This window comes from Ictidomys tridecemlineatus, chromosome 11 (assembly GCF_052094955.1).
Source record: "Ictidomys tridecemlineatus isolate mIctTri1 chromosome 11, mIctTri1.hap1, whole genome shotgun sequence".
NCBI classification, from domain to species: Eukaryota; Metazoa; Chordata; class Mammalia; order Rodentia; family Sciuridae; genus Ictidomys; species Ictidomys tridecemlineatus.
Genome location: NC_135487.1, coordinates 126,977,426 through 127,000,932, shown reverse-complemented (window position 1 = coordinate 127,000,932; position 23,507 = coordinate 126,977,426). Strand labels below are relative to the sequence as shown.

At 36.9% G+C, this 23,507-nt stretch overlaps 2 protein-coding genes across 9 annotated transcripts in view; one reads left to right on the top strand and one right to left on the bottom strand.

Moving 5' to 3' along the window:
* Positions 1-21,151, bottom strand: part of Ash1l (ASH1 like histone lysine methyltransferase) — a 176,655-nt gene extending 155,504 nt beyond the window's left edge. For 4 of the 6 annotated variants that reach the window (XM_040287678.2, XM_005331359.4, XM_040287680.2 and 1 more), the window contains exon 1: positions 20,347-20,669. Coding sequence is in view for 1 of the 6 variants with exons in the window: in XM_078027423.1 (XP_077883549.1) it covers positions 20,951-21,136 (186 nt within the window). In the remaining 5 variants the exon portion in view is untranslated. Of the gene's footprint in view, positions 1-20,346; positions 20,670-20,950 lie in introns of those variants that run through there. The other 2 variants (XM_078027423.1, XM_078027422.1) reach the window with 2 other exon arrangements.
* Positions 20,168-23,507, top strand: part of Dap3 (death associated protein 3) — a 35,461-nt gene continuing 32,121 nt past the window's right edge. The window contains exon 1 of one of the 3 annotated variants that reach the window (XM_021730525.3): positions 20,168-20,474. The gene's annotated coding sequence lies outside the window, so the exon portion shown is untranslated. Of the gene's footprint in view, positions 20,475-21,302; positions 21,486-23,507 lie in introns of those variants that run through there. The other 2 variants (XM_078027427.1, XM_005331358.5) reach the window with 2 other exon arrangements.

Here is a 23,507-nt window from a genome sequence, read left to right as displayed (position 1 = left end):
ATAAAATACAAAATAGGGCTAGGGATGTGGCTCAGTGGTCGAGTGTGCATGAGTTCAATCACCCGTACTCATTCCTTACCAACAAAAAAGAGAAGGGTTGGAGAGAAGTAAGATTCTCGTCATTTTTAAAAATGCAGAAAAATAAATCCAAGTGACATATAATAAAACAGCAGGATATCAATATACAGAAAAGAGATTAATTTTAAAACATTGATAATCCCTCTAGAAATGTATATAAAAATAGAAATTCCATGTTTCCTAACTGATCAAGGAGGAAAACAGAAACTATGCCTATGGGCTTATTTTGTGAATCCATTTCGGCAATGGGCAGTGAAACTAGGAAATAACAACTGTCAAACTCCACATACCAAATTTAAGTGTTTCCAATAAAGATATACCCAAATTCTGAACATACTTTAAAACAAAGAGTACTTTTCACCTACTGAATGTAAACTTTAAAATTTACTCAGTGAGTCCCAACAGCAGCTATCAGATTGCAGTTTGTTTTTTTTTTTTTTTTGAACTTTCAAAGCAATTATTTGTAAATGATATTCTTGTAGCTTATGGAAAGATATTTACCTATACAACTAGGTTTTCCATCCAGGGTCAAGAGTGTCATGTTGTTACACAACTTATTATGGTTCCTAATATATTTAATTTAAAATATAGCTCCAAGGGCTGGGGTTGTGGCTCAGTAGTAGAGCACTTGCCTAACATGTGTGAGGCCCTGGGTTTGATCCTCAGCACCACATAAAAATAAATAAAATAAAGGTATTGTGTCCAACTACAACTAAAAAATAATTTTTTTAAAAATGTAGTTCTAAGGAGAAATACAGAACTCAGACCATTAGAATTTCTTTGCTCAAAGAGGTAAGTTCAAACTTTATTTCACAAACAACTTTGAGATTTATGTTTTCAAATCTCTGGAATAATCCAGAATGGTCTAGAGTCCAAAATCAAAGAAAACATCTTTATAGCACAAAGTTCTTTTCCATATATAATTACAGCAGTGTACAAACTCTAGGAAATTCTAATCATAATAATAGGACACATATATTATATAAACACAATGGATGATAATCTAATCATATAGTAGACACTCAAAATTTTAAAAAATCAAAATTCCATAGTGATTCACAGTGTACTCCCTATACATTCTGCAATAATCCACTAAACTTGGGAAAGCAATCAAATACAGGACTTCCGCTGTGGACAGAGCTCTGCAGGAGACCATGTGCTTATTATTTAGCATGTGTGAGGCACTGGTTCGATCCTCATCACCACATATAAATAAACATCCATCAACAAGTAATAAAAAAAATTTAAAAAGATGTTCTGGTCTAACATATAGAACCTCTATCATGATTGGAAAGAGTACAGGAACACTTTGACTACACACTATTTAACAAGACAATATAAAATCAACTAAGTTTTTAACAAGTACTACTAATGAATCCTTGGAGATTAACATTAGTAGCTTAAAAAGTAATAAAAAAATTCCTAATATTTTCTCAGTTTTTAATATGTGCAAAGCTCTAAGCCTGTTGTTTTATGTATCTCATTTACACCTCACAATAACCATGAGGTAGTTACTAGTAACTCATTTTTTTTTTAGTTGTAGTTGGACACAATACCTTTAATTTATTTATTTTTATGTGCTGCTAAGGATCAAACCCAGTGCCTCACGCATGCTAGGCAAGTGCTCTACCACAGAACCACAGCCTCAGCCCGTAACTCTCTTTTTACAAATGGAAAAAAAGGCTTGATGGTCAATAAAAGGTGATCCAGGTCAGCCTCGCTCCTCTTAACTATTACATTATGTTACCACCAAGAAAAAATTTTTAGTTCTAATGTTATTATTCTTTAATTATATCTGGCATACCTACTACTTCACACTCTAAACTAGATTTCCTACTACCTCTTTAACCAATCCATCATTTCCTTTATGGATTTATCTATTCCTTCATTAATTCAACAAATATTTCCTGAAAGCCTCAAAATCCATTTTGAGAAATGTGGTGTGCTCTTGGATGCAGCAAATGTACAAAATACAAATGTGGTCCCTTTGAACTTTAAGTTTTAAAGATAATTGTATAAATATATAATTATAAACAAAATGTATTACTATAAATATCAGCCCTAATACAGCAGAAATTTTTGTTTGTTTTCTGTACTGCCATCATCAAGAGAACCTGGAGGGGCAGGGAACAGATCTTAGAAAAACATTTAACATTTAAGCTGAGACTCAAAGTCTCAGTAGAAAACGGCCAGGCAAACTGTCAAGTGAAAATGATACAGAAAAAGGGAATAATATGTCTAAAAAGTCCCTAAGATTAAAGATTAACAGAAGATTAATTGAAGAAGTAAGAACACCAAATGGAAATAAAAGACAAATAAGAATAGCTTGCAAAGGGCCTTGTTGAGATTTATTGAGGACCTGAAATTCAAAAGGCTCTCAGCAGCAGAATAGCAAGATACAATTTATATTTTGAGAAAATGTCTCTGGTTGCTGTAGGAAAAAATGATAGAAAGCAAGAGTTTTTTCTGAAACACAACACTCTTACAACGTTAATCTTAAGATTAATATACTAAACTAGAAATGGTAAAACTGGAAATAGAGAAAAAAGATGTATTTAAGAGACTGAGATATAACTAACATAATTTATCATTAAGATGTCTCAAAATAAAAAATAAAAAGGACTGGGGATGTGGGGCTGGGGTTGTGGCTCAGTGGTAGAGTACCTGCCTCACACATGTGAGGCACTGGTTCAATCCTTAGCACCACATAAAAAATATAAAGTTACCGTGTTCATCTACAACTGAAAAATATTTTAAAAAGGACTGAGGATGGGATTCAATGGTAAAATGCCTCTGGATTCAATCCCCAGTACCAAAAACAAATTTGCATATATATGTACGTGTGCATATACACATGTGTGTATAAATCAAAAAGTTAATGGAGGTTTTTTTAGCTTGGTAAAGGTAATTTATTTACTTATTTAAAATTCCTACATATACTTCAAAGCATTAAGTAGTATACAATAAAAATACAGTGTTATCTGTTAATTAAAATTTTCTTTAAATACTAGGAATTATTTTTTCATTTAAAATTGCCACATTGTAGCATATTTTTAGCTTAAAACAAGTAAAATCTAATTTTTCTCATCTGTGAGAAATTTTTGTTTCACTTTGTGGTCTTTATTAATCATAGATAATGGTTGTAATCATTATTTATTAACATTAAGAAGCAAGTATAAATGAACTACATTTTTTAAAAAAAATGTATACCACATTAATTCATCCTGGGTTTCATGCTCTTTAAATTTCTTATAGATGTACTGGATGTGGTGGTACATGCCTGTAATCTCAGATGCTCAGGAGGCTGAGGAAGGAGGATTACAAGTACGAGGCCAGCCTTGGCTATTTAGCAACATCCCGTCTCAAAATAAAAAGTTTTTAAAAGGGCTGGGGATGTGGCTCATGGTAGTGTGTCCCTGGGTTTCATTCTAGTAAATAGGGGGAAAAAAATTCTTACAAGTGACCATCCTATTTCTCAGAATGTATCAAAGGGTAAGGAGATTTCAGTCAGGGAGAAGAAAGTGCAAAAGCTCTGAGGAAGTATTTTTGTCCTGTTTAAGAAACAAAAGGGAAACAGTTGCATCCCCTTTCTACAACTAAGTGAGTAGGAGATGAAGACCGGTAGATGAAGAGAAATAAAAGACACGCAGGACAGATTACAAAGGGCTTTGCAAATTTGTAAGAACTCTGGTTTTTTTACTCTGAGATAGAAAAACTAAAAGGTTTTGACCAGTGAAATGATCTGAGGCCTTAAAAAGATCACCCTGGCCGGGCACAGTAGTGCACATTGGTAATTCCAGCAACTCAGGAGGCTGAGGTAAGAGAATCACAAGTTTGAGATCAGCCTGAGCAATTTAGCAAGATCTTGTCCTGTCTCAAAATAAAAACTAAAAAGCACTGGGAATGTGGCTCATTGGTAAAGCTCTACTGGGTTCAATCCCCAGTACCAAAAAAAAAAAAAAAAAAAAATCACCCTGCCACTGAGCTGAGAAACAATTTTTTGTTCTAATAATTTGTAATCAACATCTTCTTTTTCTCAAACTCTATACAATGTAGTCAGTAAGCGAAAGCTGTCAGCTTTACCTTCAAAACATGCAATCATCATTTCTGACTGCTTCAACAGCTATTACATTTGAATGATTTTGCTGTCAAAGAAGAAATAGTACTTTTAATGCTTCTACATACTCAAGAAGCTTGTTTAATTGAAAAAAAGTTTAAAATCTGACAACAAATGACAATTATTATATTTATCAAACATTATCAAACAAACCCAAAGAAGTCAAAACTCCCTGAAATAATATAATCTGTTCAAAAAAGCTCAAAGCTGGTAGATTTTAAGGGGTAATTTCAGGAGTAAATTTTACAATGATAGTATTCTGCAAACCAAAAACTTAAACATTATTCAGTCACTGAAATGAATTTAAAGAAATAAAAGAGCACAGTATTTGGGCATCATGAAGTGTTTTTCAAATTCTACTATTATTTATTTACCTTAGGTCTTCTAGATGCCATCACCTAGTGTTATATATCACTCATTTAATTCTGACAATAACCCGGTGAGATTTAAATAACCACATTTTAAAGATGAGCAAACAAGCTTGGAAAAATGACTTAGCACCAAGATTGTAAAGCTAGTAAATGGAAGAAGTTGGAGCTGGGGGTGTAGCTCAGAGATAGAACATCTGCTTACCATGGGTTCAACCCCCTGCACAAAAACTAAAATGAACTGAATGCAAGGCTCCTACTGGATATTTATATGCAAAAAGAAAAAAAGTAACTCAATTACCTCATATCATACGCAAAAAATGAACTCAAATACACAACAGATACAAATCCAAGAGTAAAAACTGTAAAACTCCAAGAATATAGGAGAAAAATCTTAATGCTGTTGAAATAAGCAAAGATTTCTTAAATGATACCAAAAGCATGATTTACAAAAGAAAAACCGGATAAATTGTACTTTATCAAAATTATAAACTTTCATCCTTCAGAAGGTACTGAGGCTAAGACAAAATGATACATTTGAGGTGACAGATTCTTGCCCAGAATACAGCAGACTTCTAATTTTTAAATGCCCTGATTTAATCATTATACAATGCATACAACTGATATATTGAAACATAACACTATATGCCATAAATATGTACAATTATTTTGTCAATTAAGAATAAAAATAGGGGATGGGGATGTGGCTCAGGCGGTAATGTGCTCGCCTGGCATGCATGCAGCCCGGGTTCGATCCTCAGCACCACATACAAACAAAGATGTTGTGTCCGCCGAAAACTAAAAAATAAATATTAAAATTCTTTAAAAAAAAAAAAAGAATAAAAATAGGGGCTGGGGATGTGGCTCAGTGGTGGAGCGCTCACCTAGCATGCGTGAGGCACTGGGTTCTATCCTCAGCACCACATAAAAATAAAGATTTTGTGTCCACCTATAACTAAAAAATAAAAAAAACTTTAAAAAAAAGATAAAACTGAAAAGATGAAGACAAGCCACAGACAACTAGAGACTTCCATGATAATATACTTTCCTAAAGTCTTTCTGGCAGTCACTCCTAAGCCTTATTTGCTGGCCTGATTTGGTCTACTAGCCTTTCAAATGCTGAATTTCCTTGGGTTTGGTTTTTCCTACTCTAAATTCTATCCCTGGGTAACATATTGTACTTGCATATAATAAACTATACTAGACTGTAAGACTTTTAAGATGTTGACAGTATCTTGACAAGGTCTACTCCTCCTCCAGTCTTTCTTTTATTTTTTTTTTTTATTTTTTTTTTTAAAGTCTTTTTTTTTTTTTAAAGATAGAGTGAGAGAGAGGGGAGAGAGAGAGAGAGAGAGAGAGAGAGAGAGAGAGAATTTTTAATATTTATTTTTTAGTTCTCAGCAGACACAACATCTTTGTTGGTATGTGGTGCTGAGGATCGAACCCGGGCCGCTCGCATGCCAGGCGAGCGCGCTACCGCTTGAGCCACATCCCCAGCCCCTCCTCCAGTCTTTCTAATTTCAGTGTCACCAGTTGCTCAAGTCAAAAAACTAGAATCATTCTGATAGTCTAGGTCCATTTTTCCCAACCTTCAACCTAATATCAAAACTTGTGAATACCACACAGATAATATTCAATTACACCAAGTTCTCTCCACTTCCATTATCTAACTTGTCCAAAAAACCAACAACTCTTGCCCAGAATACAGCAGACTTCTAATTTCTTTCTATATCCACCTTATTTTCTTCTAGACCAATCTGCAGCCAGAAAGTTGTTTTTAAAAATAATCAATCTAATTTTCAACTTAATACCTTTGGATGTTTACTGCTCTTCAGAAATAAAGGTCCCCAAATCCAGTCATAACTTATAACCTACGTTCTGCAGTACGGTACAGTGGCGTTAAGGACACATACTCTATAGTTAGAACACATAGGCTCAGATCTCAGTTCTTGGACAACATGCTCTTTTGTGTAAACAGAAATTGTTAAGGGTTTAATGAACTAATACATGAAAAGTACTTAGAACAGTACTTCACATATCACTGGTGCTTACTTTTTGTTCTTGTTAACTGCCCCTACTTATATCTAGCTTCATCATTTCCTATTCTGCTATGAGCAGAGCAAGGATAAACAATAACCAAAAAAACCAAACACTGTTACATGTGTGATATATGTGTTTTAAGTACCTTTCAGTTTCTAAATATGTCTTCCCTCCATTAGAACATAGTTCCATCTGGAACTCTCCTCCACCCAATTCCTGAATGACTCTACTCACTACCCATTTCAACTTAAAGGCCATTTCCTCAGGGAGACATTTCCTAACCTCCTAAACTAGGATAGTTCTCCCTGTCAAGTACTCATACCCATACTGTAAATATCTTAACATTTACTGTAATAGTAAGTTATTATTTTCTACTAGACCATTCATTCCATAAGAATAAGAATACTGTTTGAGACACCCTATACTGCTATGCCCTTAGCAAAATACCTAGAATATAAAAGCCATTCAATAAATATCTGATAACTAAACAAATACTAATATATTTTTAATCATGTAAACAGAGTAAAAACTAAGAAAAGAATACTGTTTGAGACACCCTATACTGCTATGCCCTTAGCAAAATACCTAGAATATCAAAGCCATTCAATAAATATCTGATAACTAAATAAACAAATACTAATATATTTTTAATCATGTAAACAGAGTAAAAACTAAGAATAGGCAAGATGAAAATAAAAACATATAGGACGGATACTTTTATTCAAATATCTCATAAACTTTTTTGGCCATACAGGGACTGAACGCAGAGTCTTGCACATACCAGATAAGCACTCTCCCACTAAGCTACATCTCCAGACCTCTTCTTTTTTAGTTGTAGGTGGACACAATACCTTTATTTTATTTTTATGTGGTGCTGAGGATCAAACCCACTGCCTCATGCATGCTAGATGAACCCTCTACCACTGAGCCACAATCCAGCCCAAATCTCTTTTTTTTTAATATATTTTTAGTTTTTAGTTTTAGGTAGACATAATAACTTTATTTATATGGTGCTGAAGATTGAACCCAGTGCCTCACGGGGGTTGGGCAAAGCACAACACCAGTCCCAGATCTCTTCTTTTTGAGACAGGGTTTTGATAAGTTGTCAAGGCTGATCTCAAAACTTGTCATCCTTTCCTGCCTTAGCTTCCTGAGTAAGCTGGGATTATAGGTGCGCAGCACCACATAAGGATCTCGTACTGTTTTTACTATGTAAAAAATAAGCACTATATATTCCAACCATGTAATTAGTTCTCCAAAGATAAAAAGGTAAGCAGTGTCTTAACTAGTTTAAATGTTTTATATTAGGGCTGGGAGTATAGCAGAGCACTTGCTTAGCATGAGGAGGCCCTAGGTTTAACTCCCAGCACCACGCACCCCTCCCCCAAAAATGCTTTGTATTAAACTAACTGAAGTATTAATATTATATAAGTCACTGAAATCACACACACATAAAGAAAAGTAGAGTGCCTTTGTGAAGATATCAACAAAATTTGAACTAAGTTAGGATTAGGGATGAACTATGAAAACATACTAAAATAAAAGAAGTTCAGTTCCAAAAGACAACACAGTGTATGATTCATTTATATGAAATGTTCAAAAAAGGCAAATCTATAGAGAAAGAAAAAAGAGACTAGTAGTTACTTACAGCTAGGGTTGAGATCGGGGATGACTGTTACCCAGTTATGGTGATGAAATGTTCTAAAATTTTGTAGTGGTGATGACTACACAACTATGAATATATTTTTAAAAACTCACTGAATTGTAAAGTTGTATAGTATATGAATTATATTTCGAAGCCATTCAAAAAATTTCTGGCAGACCAAAATAAAGCATCTTGTAAAAGGAATGACTTTTATTTGCATAAAAGCAAATATAGAGTAGCAGCAGCCCTGTGAAAACCATTTTCAATTAATAGATTTTAATATGGCTAGTTTATTTGATATATGTTACAACACATCAAATACAATTGGCTATCCATTAAATACAAGTTAGGCCCATTCTTTTATGTCATAAACAAAAATAATTCTCTCATGGATTTAAAACCATGCAAAAGTATTTGAGGAATATGTGTTAACATTTCTATAGCCTATAGCAGAGACACCCTTTGTAAACAAATCAGGAAACTAAAATAGGTCTACAAAAGAAAATCTTGACAAATTTCACTATAGAAAAGCATTGTATTTCCATATGGCAAGATATTTTAAACAAAAATCAAAGACAAGGCTGGGGATGTAGCTCAGTGGCAGAGCACTTGCCTAGCATGAGTATATATGAAAAAGGACTAACTCTAAGATACAAAGTTATTTTTATAAATTAATAAATAAGAAAATACTTACATGAGATATATACAGGCAATTTCAAAAGGAGAAATAATGAGGAGGAAATATAAAAAGATGTACCACCTACCTCATTAACAGTGAAGGAGACAATGTAAAGTGTCAGGGATAAAGTGCTTGCCTAGCATTCAGGGGGGTTCAATCCCCAGTACCAAAATAATTAAATAAAACAAGATTTTTTCATGAGTTCAGCTGAAATTTCAGACTAATTTAACACTGGCAAGGTGTGCGTAAACAGGCAATAATAGCCACCATTATTCTGGAAAGTAATAGCTAATCTATTACATTTTTAAATTTTATATACGCTGACTGCAAAGTAATTTGACTTTTGAGACTATCTCAGAGAAAAAAAAATATATATATATACATACATATACAAAAATACATACAAATTCCTTTGTCTGCTCTTTCTCTTTTCTTTTTGTGATGCTAGGGATCAAATCTGGGGCCTTGAGAATGCTAGGCAAGTTTTCTACCACTGAGCTATACCTACATCCCCTATGTCTGCTATTTTCAACTTAAAAAAAAAAAAAAAAAAGCATGGTCTCATATTTATGGAATAGGAAAAACCCAAATGGATTGCACTCACACAAGGAAAAAAGTATGGATGATTATATAAATATTGGTTACTTGACGGAGAAACCTTTGAAAGATAAATGTATATAAATTTTCATATTACAAAATTTATATTAGTTTTATAATTAAAAATCCATTAAAACTATCATATATGTACCTTTCAAAATTTTGTTTTGCTTATATTTATATGAAATTGGGAAAAATAATCCAAATCCTTCTGGACACACTTAAATATTTTTTATTAGTTGTCGATGGACCTTTATTTATTTATTTACATGCAGTGCTGAGAATCGAACCCAGTGCCTCACACATGCTAGGCAAGCGCTTTACCACTGAGCCACAAGACCAGCCCTGGACAAACTTTTAAAAACCATTCTATTTAGGAAAAAAAAAGACAATGTCAGACACAGTGGCATCTATTATCCCAGCATATCAGGAGGCTAAGGCAGGAGGATCACAAGTTCAAGCCACCTCATCAACTTATCTAGACCTTGTCTCAAAAAAAATAAATAAAAAGAGCTGTATCTGTAGCTATGTACAGCACCTTTGTTTTCCATCCCCTTCATCACAAAAAAGAAAAAAAAAAAAGACAAGGTGAATTAAAAAAAAAAAAGACATCATCAAAAGGCTCCATCATCAAGAATGAAAAGGCAAGCCACACACTGGATAATGACATACAATGCATACACCTGAAGAAGGAACTGCTTTCAGAATATATATTAAGAGCAGGTACTCCCCAAAAGGATGTCTGAAGTTCAAAAATGATGCTCCAAGCTGGGTGCGGTGGCGCATGCCTGTAATCTCAGCAGCTTGGGAGGCTCAGACAGGAGAATCTTGGGTTCAAAGCCAGCCCCAGCAAAAAGCAAGACACTAAGCAACTCAGTGAGTCCCTGTCTCTGAATAAAAAATACAAAATAGGACTGGGGGTGTGGCTCAGTAGTTGAGTGCTGAATTCAATCCCCAGAATAAAAAAAAAAAAAGATGCTCCAAATCACCAGTCCTCAGGGAAATGTAAATCAAATGTAAATGTAAATCACATTACAGTGATCACCCACAAGAATGTCTATTATGAAAAAAAATTACACCATCAAATGTTGTTAAGTAATGTAAAAGGATACCTATACATTCTTGGTTATAAAGTCATACAATCAATTTGAAAACTGGCAGTATCTATTAAAGATAAAAATAGACAACTCCTACTGGGTATCCTCTTGCCCTTGTTTCTCCTACTCACTTTAATAAATCCAACTCTTTTTTTGATATAAATAAATAAATAAATAAGCTTACCCTGTGGACCAGCAATCTCATAGGTACATGCTCGAGAGAAATTAGTGCATAATGTTCATCAAAAGAGGGGAAATGAGACTTCACAGCATCATCCTGAATTTTGTCTCTGAAGATGGGTAAGTGTGTTCCCTTAGCAGACAGATATCTCTAGGAGCAATATGCAAGTTGTGCATATATAAATGAATCCTGTCTGGAATACAGAGACATAAGGCCAAAGAGTAGGCAGGATCTCATAGAGCTTTGCTAAGGAGTCTGATCCCTATAATGGGATCTAGGTTTGGATTTAGAAAAAGCATTTACAGAAATGTATGGAGTATAAGCTAAGGAGGACAGGCAACTATAGGCAGGAAGCCAGTAAGAGTAGGATTCAGATGAATGATGATCACTTTGCTGCCACTTTACCAATTCTGGAGAATAATTACTTCCCTTATACTCTCAACTACCTGCCATTCTATGGGGGACGGAATTGAGTTGTTGCTTTAACGGATAATTCTCCAAAAATTACTGATTTACCATAATAGCAAACGGAAAAGTCAGATAACAATCCAGAAAAGATCTGTTTAAGCCTCCTCTAACTACTAACCTTCCTTACATGAGTTCATTCTTCTCCCCCCCACCCCTGGACATAACCTCTCTGTTTTTTTGTTTTTTTTGTATGTGGTGCTGAGGATCCAACCCGGGCCACACGCATGCCAGGCGAGCACACTACCGCTTGAGCCACATCCCCAGCCCAATTCATTCCTTTTTTAAGAGCAGTTATCTGTTGAAGAACAGATGCAACTGTCTTTCCATAACTTGCATGAAGTAGTTGTGAAACAAAGAATGTTGGCCTATAACCAAATATGCCAGTGAATCTCCTTAAATTATATACCAAAAAAAAAAAAAAAATTTTTGTGCAAGTGTTTACTTCTAGGAAAGGGTACAAAGGTTTTATCATATTCCTAATGAGATCCATGACTACCCATCACTACATCAAAAGTAGAGTTAATATCTTTTGTCTTTAAGGCCAGCTTCTAAAGTGGCCTTAAAATGGGACACTTAGAACAAAAACAAGGAAATGGCCTTTTAAAATCACCTAGTTATAAGTCTCAATGAACAGTTTCTGAACTTTCGTGGAACAGATTCATCTAGAAATATTTCTGGAGATTATCTTAAATACGGTCTTAGCCATCTCCGTTTTTTTAAAATAAATATTTGTTTTTGTAGTTGGATGCAATACCTTTATTTTATTTATTTATTTTTATGTGGTGCTGAGGCGCTGAGGATCAAACCCAGGGCCTCACAAGTGCTAGGAGAACGCTGTACCGCTGAACCACAACCCCAGCCCTTAACCAAATCTCAGTTCTACTTAAGCCAACTGCCTCCAAACTATTCAGAAATTTTTTGGTAGTGTTATTTAAGGATACCTGGGAAAGGGTACAAAAGTTTCTCTTCATTTACTTGGAAGAGAACTAGTTCTCTAAAGTACCCAACTGATAGTTTTAACTCTGACTTGAGAAAAAGAAATCATATGTGATACAGATCCTAATTCCCTGAGTTCTATAAAATAACAAGAAGTGAGATAAACACTGGAAAATACATTGTTACCAGAAATGTTTCCCCTCAATGTTCTAGATTAATTTCTCTTCCTGAACTGACAGGGTTCAATACCACCAGACTCTCACACATAGTGCCAATTCAACAGATGGCCCCTTTCTTTTCCTAAAAGTGGAGGTGGACTGGGCAAATATGAGGTAGTATACTAAACAAGAGATCCTCTGTTAAGAAGATCTCTGATAGGCTTTTTTTGTTTTTGCAGTATGGGGATTGAAACCAAGGGTGTGCTACAAATGAGCCACATATGCAGCCCTTATTTTAATTTGAGACAGTCTTTCTTGCTAAATTGCCCAGGCTAGCCTTGAACTTGTCATCTTCCAGGACCAGCCTTCAGAATAAATGAGATTACAAATACAAGCACTGTGCCCAGCTTCTAATGGGTTTTTAAATTATCAACAACAGGGCTGGGGATGTGGCTCAAGTGGTAGCGCGCTCGCCTGGCATGCATGTGGCCGGGGTTCGATCCTCAGCACCACATACAAAGATGTTGTGTCCGCCAAAAACGAAAAAATAAATATTGAAATTCTTTAAACTATCAACAACAAATGATCTATCTGCTGTGACCACGTTTAATTGTTATTTCTATTCCTTTTAATTTCTAATACCTTAAATACATTTAAACAGATACTTATCCACAATGAGGAAATGTGTCCTGAAATATGTAGTCAACCTATAAACTATACTAAGCCCCTAACATTTATAAGTATTTGATCTTATAAAGGTATCCTAGATATTGTATGTGTTAACACGTAGGTCCATATATGAAAACTGAATTCTTTAAATCTAAATGATGGGCTAAGAAATTAGGAGGCAGCTTGATCTATACATTTTCAAAACCAAAAATAGTTCTTGTGTTCATGGATAAAGAGTTTCATATGCTTTGATATCTCATTCACTATTTTATAAACTTGTACTTATCTCCTTTATGTCATGGGGACCTCCACAATGGATTTACAGGAAGATATGAACCAACCACTCTCACCACTTTCTCAGAGTAATCAAGCAGAGATTATTCACTCAGGTTCTTTCTTTCTTTCTTTCTTTTTGGTAAAAGGGTACCAAAAAAGGGTACATGACCACTGAGCCACAACCCCAGTCCTTTTTTTTGTATTTTATTGAAGGACAGGGTCTCACTGAGTTGCTTAGTGCCTTGCTTTATGCTGAGGCTGGCTTTGAACTTTATCCTCCTGCCTCAGCCTCCAGAACTGCTGGGATTACAGGTGTGCACCACTGTACCCGACCACTCAGATTCTTGATTTCACATTAAAAGAAAAAAAAAAAAGTGTTTTGATTGCTGAGTTGCAAAGCTATTTGACATATATTTTACTTCTGTCTCCATTTTATTTTTGTCTCTATATCTACATCTTGACTAATTATTTATTAAGTTTTCTTAGCCAGGAAGGTATTACTCCTAAAATTATCAAGATTCTCTTCTAGTCTTAGTAGGCTTGATAAGATTCTTCAAGTGTTAAGAACACCCCACAAGGGCTGGGGATGTGGCTCAAGTGGTAGCGCACTTGCCTGGCATGCGTGCGGCCAGGGTTCGATCCTCAGCACCGCATACAGAGAGGGATGTTGTGTCCACCGAAGACTAAAGAAAAATAAATATTAAAATTCTCTCTCTCTCTCTCCCTCTCTGTTAAAAAAAAAAAAAAGACCCTAGCCACCTTTAAAAAAAAAGAACACCCCACAACTCAGTTTTAAGAACTTCATCTCTTGAACCCAATCTATACTCACTCTCCAGGTAATCATCAAGTCTCAGGGCTCTAAATAGCGTTACTACACTAAACACCCAAATTTATATTTGCCCTGACTTAAAGACCTGTACATCCAATTACCTACCCAGTATCTCAACTGCCTACTCAGTAGCTCATTCCTAAATGCTTAATAGAAATCTTGGAATATTCAACCAAATTTTTAATTTCGGCACTCCCCACAACTTGCTTCTACCAGTATCTCTAAATGGAATCCAACTGCTCAGGCCCTGAGTAAGGCCTGTCTTACTCAAACCCCACATCCATCAACAAATTATCATCTCTACTACTTTCAAAACATTTCCTAAATCCATCTCACTAAACAACATTCTAGGTTCACTTTTGCCTCAACAATTCATCTTTTGCCTCAACAATCACAAAAGCCTCCAAACTAGACACCCTGGTTGCGACACTCTCATTTCTAAAAGTTTATATAGTAGATCAAGTCACTTACTTTCCTGCTCAAAATCTCCCAAGAGCATCCTATTAGCCAGGCAAAGTAATGCCTTAAGTTCCAACTATTCAAGAGGATCACTTGAGTAGTTGAATTCATGAGTTTGAGACCAATCTGGCAACAAATGTAGGGAGACTCATCTCCAAAAACAAATGAACAAAACAATCTAGAATTAAAAAACTAAACACCTATGCAAGTACTTAAATCCTGTATTGTCTAGACTTTGGCTACCTATTTTACCTATTTCCTATCATTTCAGTCCTTTTCTATTCTTTGGGTTTTGGGGGGGTTTTTTTGTTTTGTTGTTTTTTTTTTTTTTTTGTACTTTTTAGTTGTCAATGGGCCTTTATTTATTTATATGCAGTGCTAAGAATCGAACCTAGTGCCTCATGCATGCTAGGCAAGCACTCTATCACTGAGCCACAATCCCAGACCTTTCTCTGCTGTCTTAGAACTTACGCCACAAGAGTTGTTTGGGGTCCTTCATATCACTTTATATCTGCCCAAACATCAAGTGCTCAGATAATTTCCTTAATCACCTAACTTACCTTTATCTTCTTATATTTACGTAATACTTATCAATAAATTGCTATGATATAATATGCATTTATTTAACATCTCTTACTCATTAGAAAGCAACAACCATGAGGACAGTGATTTTAATGTTTTATTCACTGTTAGATTCCCTAGGATTAACAGCACTTGGCACAATGTAATTATACAATCAATACTTACTGAATGAATGAATGTTCCTTCTGTCACAGGCACAGGAGGCAAAATGCTAGTTTTTATTTGAAAAGACATAAACCACTATACCCCAAAAGAATAACTGTCCAATGAACTACCAGACTAAACATAGGCACCTAGTAAGTATTCCTCTAACAGAAAGAGATGTTCATGCCAAAATTGATCTGTTCTAGCATAAAAACAACCATATCCCAGGACATTCCTTCAGGAATCCAAATCTACTGCTTGAATCACACATAATACGATCATAAGCACTAGATTACAGCAGTGGAAAAGGGAATTAAATAAAATGCACAAATTATGAAGTTCCTAAAATAGAGCAGCAACCTTATTTGCTTCATCAGCCTGCAATTGACTCTGGAACATAATAAGCAATCAATAAATACATGTTGGTCTTGTTGCTGAATCAAATGAGGTGATTTTTTAATGAAAAAGATGCATTCTGGGGCTGGAGCTGAGCAGCAGCACACTTGCCTGGCATGTGTGAGGTACTGGATTCGGTTCTCAGCACTGCAGGTAATAAATAAAATAAAGGTCTATCAACACCTAAAAATATATATTTTTAAAAATATATATATTTTTAAAAAAGAGGGATTCTGCTTTAGAAGAAGAATAACATCTTCTTTAGAAGAATAATACATTGACTCTTTAAAAAATAAATAAATAAAGGAAAGCACTTATAATCTTTAAAAAGAGAACTGTCAAAACCAACCCAATTTAGTTCAAAGACTTCAGGTTTTCCATGAAATTTAATTAAAATTAAATTTAAATTTCCATGAAATTTACACAGCAAGATACACTCCTGTACACTTTCAAAACAAATACTTGATTTGATCAGCAGGTAAGAAAAGTAAATAGAAGCCACACAAAAGTCTAGGCTGGAGTTAAGTGAGAAAAATATAAAATTAGAATTTATACGTAAGGAAAATAAGATTTAAAAGTACACTAAAAAATGAGAATTAAAAAAAGTATATATACATTAGGAGGTTGTTTATATATACTTTCATAAATGTATTTACATATTCTTACTACCAACAGAAAATAAATACTAAGGAAGTAATCAGCTTTGATAAATTCTCTTTTCAGGAAACGAGAAATAACTAAAATAGCATATATGTATTATGCTCTAAGGGTACATGACATACGTTATACAAAGCACTTTAAACCATTTGCCCACATAATCTTTCAACAACTCTATGCTATAAGTATTATAATCATTACCATCATTTTATAGTCAGGGAAATCAAAGACCACAAGACTTTGCTCAAGATTATACAGTCAATAAATCAGCAAAATTGAGATTTAAGCTTGGTCAATCTGATTTCAGAATCCATAATCTTAATCACTATCTGGATTCTCAACAAATGAAGGGGAAATATGCCATATTTCATATATTTTCAATTTAACTAGATACCTATCAAAGCTGGATTAACTAACATTCTGAGGAAGTAGGGCATATTCCAGCAAAAATTTCCAGAGTAAAACTAAATATTTTCTTAATTTTAATCTTTGCTAGAAATTATCTTTAGCTGTAACAATATACTGTTTTTGTATGAGTGAAATATGCTGAACATCTTTCATCTTTATCAGTGCAAAGATACAGAAAATCATAAAATTGAGCTGAAAATATACTACTGATCCAAACTCACCTGTTATGTTACATTCATTTTTATACCTTAGCAGATTTCTTCATCTACTTAGACTGCCCTCTTTGAGCCTTACTGAATAACTCATTTATCCTTTAAACTCTGAATCTTTCCATTTGTAGGAAGCTATTTTAACCTTTCCTTTCTCCCTTCAGATTTAATAACCTTCTCTTCTTTCCACTGTGAACAAATGATTACACTGTATTGTAATGTTAGTTAAAATGTTCCTCTTTCTAGACTGGGAACTCTGAGAGACCAAAAAAAATATATATATATATTTTTTTTATTTTTTAAACATCTTTTCTCTACCACTAAGCAGAAATGGGCATCAAGGAAGCACTGGAAAAACTTTAAGTTGACTGAATAAATGAACACATAAATAAGTACACAAGTAGAAGGAATTTCTTGTTTCTGTTTGGATTTTGCCATAACTAAAGACTCTTAATAACTCATTAGTTCTGGACAATACACTTGTTAGTGTAATTTTCTTTTCTTTTCTTCCCTTAAAATCAAACACATACATACACACAAATAAAATTAACTTAAATCTCTAAATCGAGGCTTAAAAAGTGATTGCCCTTTAACATCCTACCCTTTGTTATCATTAAGTTAGATAAAATGTCTACTTGTTTGAGATTTGTATTCCCTCTAATCTTCTTTGAAGATCTTTATGCTCTTACAATGTTCAATTAGTAATCATTATACATGATTGATTCACTTCCCCTCCCCTAATTTCTCAAACGTCAGTTATGCTTTTCTCCTACAAAAACAGCCTGAAATTCTCTCCATTCTGCTCAAATATTACCACAGAATCTTTCACCTTAAACTCATACCAACACTGTACTGCTTAACAAAACTTTTTTTGCTCTTTTTCAATTGTGAGGTTTTTCATCAGATGCTCAGAAGTACATGTGACCTCCCCCCAAAAAATTAAGAACCACTAATCTAGTATATCAATGCATTTCAAAGGAACACAATTCATTTGACATAGTTCAAGCATTCTTCCCTCTTATTCATAGAGGGGATCCTTACTATGAAATTAGTCTTTCGAAGAATTCTTTCAACCCAGCCAAGAAGTTCCAATATCCAGAAGTACATATATCAACAATTCCAACTCCCAAAAACAGTTTACTCATAAATGCCAAAAGAAAATGCCAAAGACACACTCTACTACAAACTGGATGCCCTGGATTTTAAATACTCCATACCATACTCTTCCATATTAAATTGTCTAGAAGACCTAAATTACCTCCAAACTAAATAGTTTTTTGTTTGTTTGTTTGTTGAGGTACTGGGACATGCTCGGTAAATGCTCTATATTGAGCTACGTTCCAGTCCTTTTTATTTTTTGAGATAGGGTTTTGTTAAATTGCCTAGGTTGGACTCTTAATTTGCAATCCTTCTGCCTCAGTCTCCGAGGTAGCTGGGGTTACAGGTTTGCAATACAGCTCTGAATAGACTTTTAAAAATTTTCTGCTTTCAATTCCACACTGACTTGTCTGCTCATTCAACTCAGTGTATATGACTGTCAAGACAACTACCCTCATATGCATACAAGCTATTTCAACAACGGCATCTTCATTATTCTCACTGAAAGGCAGGAACCATTTATTGAATAAACTCAATAAATATTTGTTGAATGAATGAAAGAGGATAAACTGTCTGGTTGAGGGTAAAGCTCAGTGGCAGAGCACTTGCTGCAAGGTTTAATCACCAGTACCCAAAAAAACAAAGTTAAACTGTCAGTACCCCTGAAGCTGTTCTGGTACATGTTAGGCTGTGAAAGCCATCCTTCCCTCAAACATACACTCTGAAGTATCAGAAATGCTCTGCTTTCTCCATAAACACAAAATGATATAGTCATGGATACCCATTTTATACAGGTAAGGCTGGCAAGGAAAACATATATTTCATATATGTCTTTTGACACTATTGGCCTATCCAACCAGTCACAGATCCCCCTATTTTCCCAACATACTCATATTTGCCAAAAAAGATCTCTAGATTAATTATAATATAGTGAATATATCATTGGATTAGTAGTCAAAAATCTGAGTTATAGTCCCAACTTTGTCACCAATTTACCAAGTGACCTAGGAAAACTTACCTTTATGCCTCAATTTCCTTTTTTATAAAATGGGAGAAAATATTTATTCCACCATTTTTACAGAAATTTAGAATGACAAATAAAATGAAAAATCATTCTAAATGTAAACTCCTCATACTAATATAAAGTGCTACTATAAACCCACATCAACAAAAAAGGTCACCCATCCTTATAGTCTTAGATTAATAATTCTGTTAAAGATGTTTACATTTACACAATTCATTCAAAGGCACAAACTAACCGGGCGCATTGTTGTAGGCCTGTAATCCCAGCGACTCAGGGGGCTGAGGCAGAAGGATCACAAGTTCGAGGCCTGTCCAGGTAACTTAGCGAAACCATCTCAAAATGAGAAATAAAATGGGGTTGGGGATGGGGCTCAGTGGTAGAGCACCCCTGGCTTCAATACCTAGTACCTACCAATCAATCATTAAAAGGCACAAACTATTCCTAAGACCACAACTGGCCATACCAAGTTTCTCCCCACCTCTGACCCCACACTAAAGCGCTTTATTGTCTAGAATAATGCCATAACTATTCTTTCTCAACAGGTAATTACGTGCTCCCCAACTCTAAAACACACTTATCAACCTGCAAGGAACATCCCAATATTTATTTTAAAAATAAGCTAACTTATAAGGGGAACTCCATTACACTTTCAGAAACACAAGCAAACTCTTCCGGAGCACTTTCCATCCTCGCGTACACACACAAACACAGCCGCTATACACCAACAGACCATCTGTCTTCTGAACCAAAAACATCTCTTTCCGTGCACAAACTAACCAGTGACATTTACTAAACTTCTAACAGTGGGACCGTTCTGTCGGTCCTACATACAGCTCGGCGTGTCAGGGACACCCCAGACCTTGCCATACAGGTAAACTGCCTCTGAAGATCATGTCCCTTAAACAAGCACAAACGGGACTTCAGGAGATGCTCCAACCGTGCCCATCCACACAACCTGTCAGGGGCATGGGCGGCTCCGCCTCCACTGGCTTACTTTCCCGCCCCCTCCCTCAAGTCGGGAGCCCGCCTGTCAGGGACACCCCTTCAACCCCGCCTGGAGGGACTTCCCGGGAGGCTCAGGATCCCCTGCCCTCCTCTCCCCTCCCCCATCCCTACTACCGCTCTCCTGGAGATCCAGGTCCGGGAGATGACAGTAGATCCCAGGAAACCCAGGACGGAGCCGCCGAGAGAGTGCTTAGGCCCAGAGGCCTGCCCAAACCGTTCTACTCACCGTGTCAGAGGCCGAGGCCGAGAACGATGAGAGTGCAGGGAAGTGGGGAAGAGGGGGTGGCCGCCAGGCGCCTCCGCTTCCCTTAGTCCACAGCGGATCTCTCCTGCTTGTCAGGAGGCGGTCAGAGGGTAAGCGGAGTGGCGGAAATGCGAAAGAGGAGAAGGAAAAGGCGTAGGGCGAAAGGAGGAAAACTGAGGGGAGGCGGGTCCCGCAACGAGAAGGGGATCGTCTCCCCCTCCGCAAAGCGAACCCAAAATGGCGGCGGGAGCGGCGGCAGCGGCAGAGCGGCGGCGGCGGCGGCGGCAGCTCCTCAGGAGGGAGCAGGCGAAGGGCGCCTCGTGCCCCCCCCCCGCCTCCCACTCCTCCTTCCTCGCGCTCTCCCCACCGCTCCCCCCAACCTGACTCCGGCCGCCGAGCGCGCACGCCCGTCGGCACGCGTATGAGTGTATCTGGTCTCGTCGTTCGCTGCTCCCACCAACCACCACCTCGGCCGCCCTGCGCGCCTGCCAGCCCTAACGCGCTCGCTCCGAGGCGCCTTCTCGCGCGGTCCCCCACAACCCCTGGCCCCTGTCAAGCCGGCTGTGGCGCAGGCCCTCACGCGTACCTTCGGCGGCGCGAGCCCAGGCCTCCTCCTCCTCCTCCACCTCCTCTTCTTTCCTCCCCCCCTTCCCCGCCCCCACGGCCACCAACCGCCGCCACGGCCGCCGCCGCCGCCGCCGCCTCCGGCCCCCCCCACCCTCCACCCCTCGCGCGTGCGCCTCCCACAATCCCCCCCGCGGGACTGTTCCATTCTTAACTGCAAGGACGGGGGAGAAAAGGACAGGGAAAGGCAAGTAGAGGTTGCTCTTAAGACAAGATTATCTGAGAGGATGGCAATGACCTACGAAACTACCCACTTCCCTGGGCTCCTCGCTGCGGCGCCGAGGCTGGCTGATCACTTACTTCTGCTGGCCACGGTGAGCGGGTCGGAGGCGGCCTAGCGCCCCTCTGCTGACCAGTGGTTGGAGGCCGCGACGGCTGCGCATTGAGTAGCTTCCTGCCATACGACCTGAGGTTTCTTTGCAGTTGCGGGACGAGCGCTTCGGTTGCTGGTAGTGAGTAACAGTCACCGCGTGAGGGGAACTGATCTTCGATTCACGGTGAGGCAATGCACCCGCGCAAGGGGTTTAGGCAAATTCCAAACCTCCATGAGGTAGGGAGTGAGACCAGTAGGGCCGGCGCCCTTCCTGGAAGGGGCTTTCTCTCCAGCTCTGTGTTGCCTACCTGGAGTCCAAGAAGATCTGGCGCGAGGGTCTGTTTGCTGTTGATGTTCTTAACCCAGTTTAAATTTCTCGAATTTCACGTAACTACGTGTACGTTATTGTGCCTTATAGTCCTCGGAAATTGTGCATCTTCAGTATACGTTCGATAGCCTGATATTAAAGGATAAAGAAGGTGTTTCTGGCGGCTGAGGTTGTGGCTCAGTGGTAGTGCGCTTGCCTAGCACGAATGAGGCGCTGGATTCAATTATCAACACCACATACAAATAAAATAAAGGTCCATCAATAACTAAAAAATATTTTAAAAAGAAAGAAGAAGCTGTTTCTGATTAAGTTCTGGAAATGAGCTTCCATGTTTTGTGTGGCCCCCAGGAAGTTGTTATTTTTGTTATCGAAAACTGAACATAATAGCTTAACTCCAAATGTACCTTCAAGGTTGGTCTATAAAATAGTGAGCTAATATATGTAAAATATAATTAGCTCCTAGGCACAGGGGAAGTGCAGAGTATTATTGTTATCTTTTATAGGGCTGTTGGTAAGGTTTGTGAGCGCAATTGGTTGTTTGTGTTATATCCTTCCAAATAGTTAATAAAATAATGTAAAACAAGCCTGTAGGATTCTATGGCTATCGATTACTTGTTTATCAAAATTGCACTGACATTTTCATGATTGAATTCAGGAGACTGATTTGTCTAAAAGTCTATATGTAATTCCAAAGTTTAGTATTTTTTGGTTTTACTCAAAGCAAAATAAATTAGGGGGTTTCCTTCCCTTTACATTTGTGGAGAGATCCAGGGAATAATTTGAAAATCCCTGCTAGATCTCAAAGGCCCATTCAAGCTCTAAAATTCAAATAGTCTTAAATTTTCTCCCTTAACAATATATGGATAAGATTTTGTTTGCTTGTTTTGTTCTTTTTAAAATTAAGGAGAAAGCAGCCTTAATTACTTAATTATATATTTTTCCTAGACACATCCCAGCTGATTCATGGAGCCCACCTAGGCTTAAACTCATCTTTCTTTATTTCATGTATTCAAATGTATTGTGCTACTGACAACTTTAGTTGAAAGCAAAGACTGTGTCTTACAATTCTTTGCATACTGTTTATACTCTGTTGCAAAACAAGTCATGGAAATATTAAAATGAAAGTTAAAAATTAAAATACCAGGGGCTGGGGCTGTGGCTCAGTAGTAGAGCCTTACACATGTGAGACCCTGGGTTGGATCCTCAGCACCACATAAAAATAAATAAACAAAATAAAGATATTGTGCCCATGTATAACTAAGAAAAAAATATTTTTTTAAAAAAATTAAAATACCAGAGGAGAATGAGAGCTAATGTTGTTGGAATGTCATGCCAAGAGAACATATTTCCTGTTTAATCCTTATAATAAACAACCTTTGAGATAGATAATCCTGTCGTCAGCGATGAGAAGCCTGAGGCTCACAGAAATCAAGTAATTTGGTCTTTAGGCCTGTCTCTTAAAAACCTGACTTTTTCACCAACCTCATTGCCTTCGTGCAAAATTTCTTGTCAACAGCCTAATTGCACTTGCTACAGAGAAAAAATAATAATAATAATGGTATCACCTGTATATTAAAAAAAAAAGCTATGGTCTCTGGATCAGTAGCTTTCAGTTATTATACTGATTCATGAATTGTCAGCTAAGTATGACTACAGATCTCAGAGTCTTTCAGAGACTAAAATACATCTTAAATGCACAATAAAATGACCTCACAGAATGAATTAACTTTGGATTATTTGAACGTATAAAGATAGAGAAACAGATAATAGTTTCCTCAGATGTGTCCACATACTAATCCCTGGAACCTGTGATATAAATCTAGTTCCCTAGAACTAGATTACATGACAAGAGAGAAATCAGGATACAGATGGAATTAA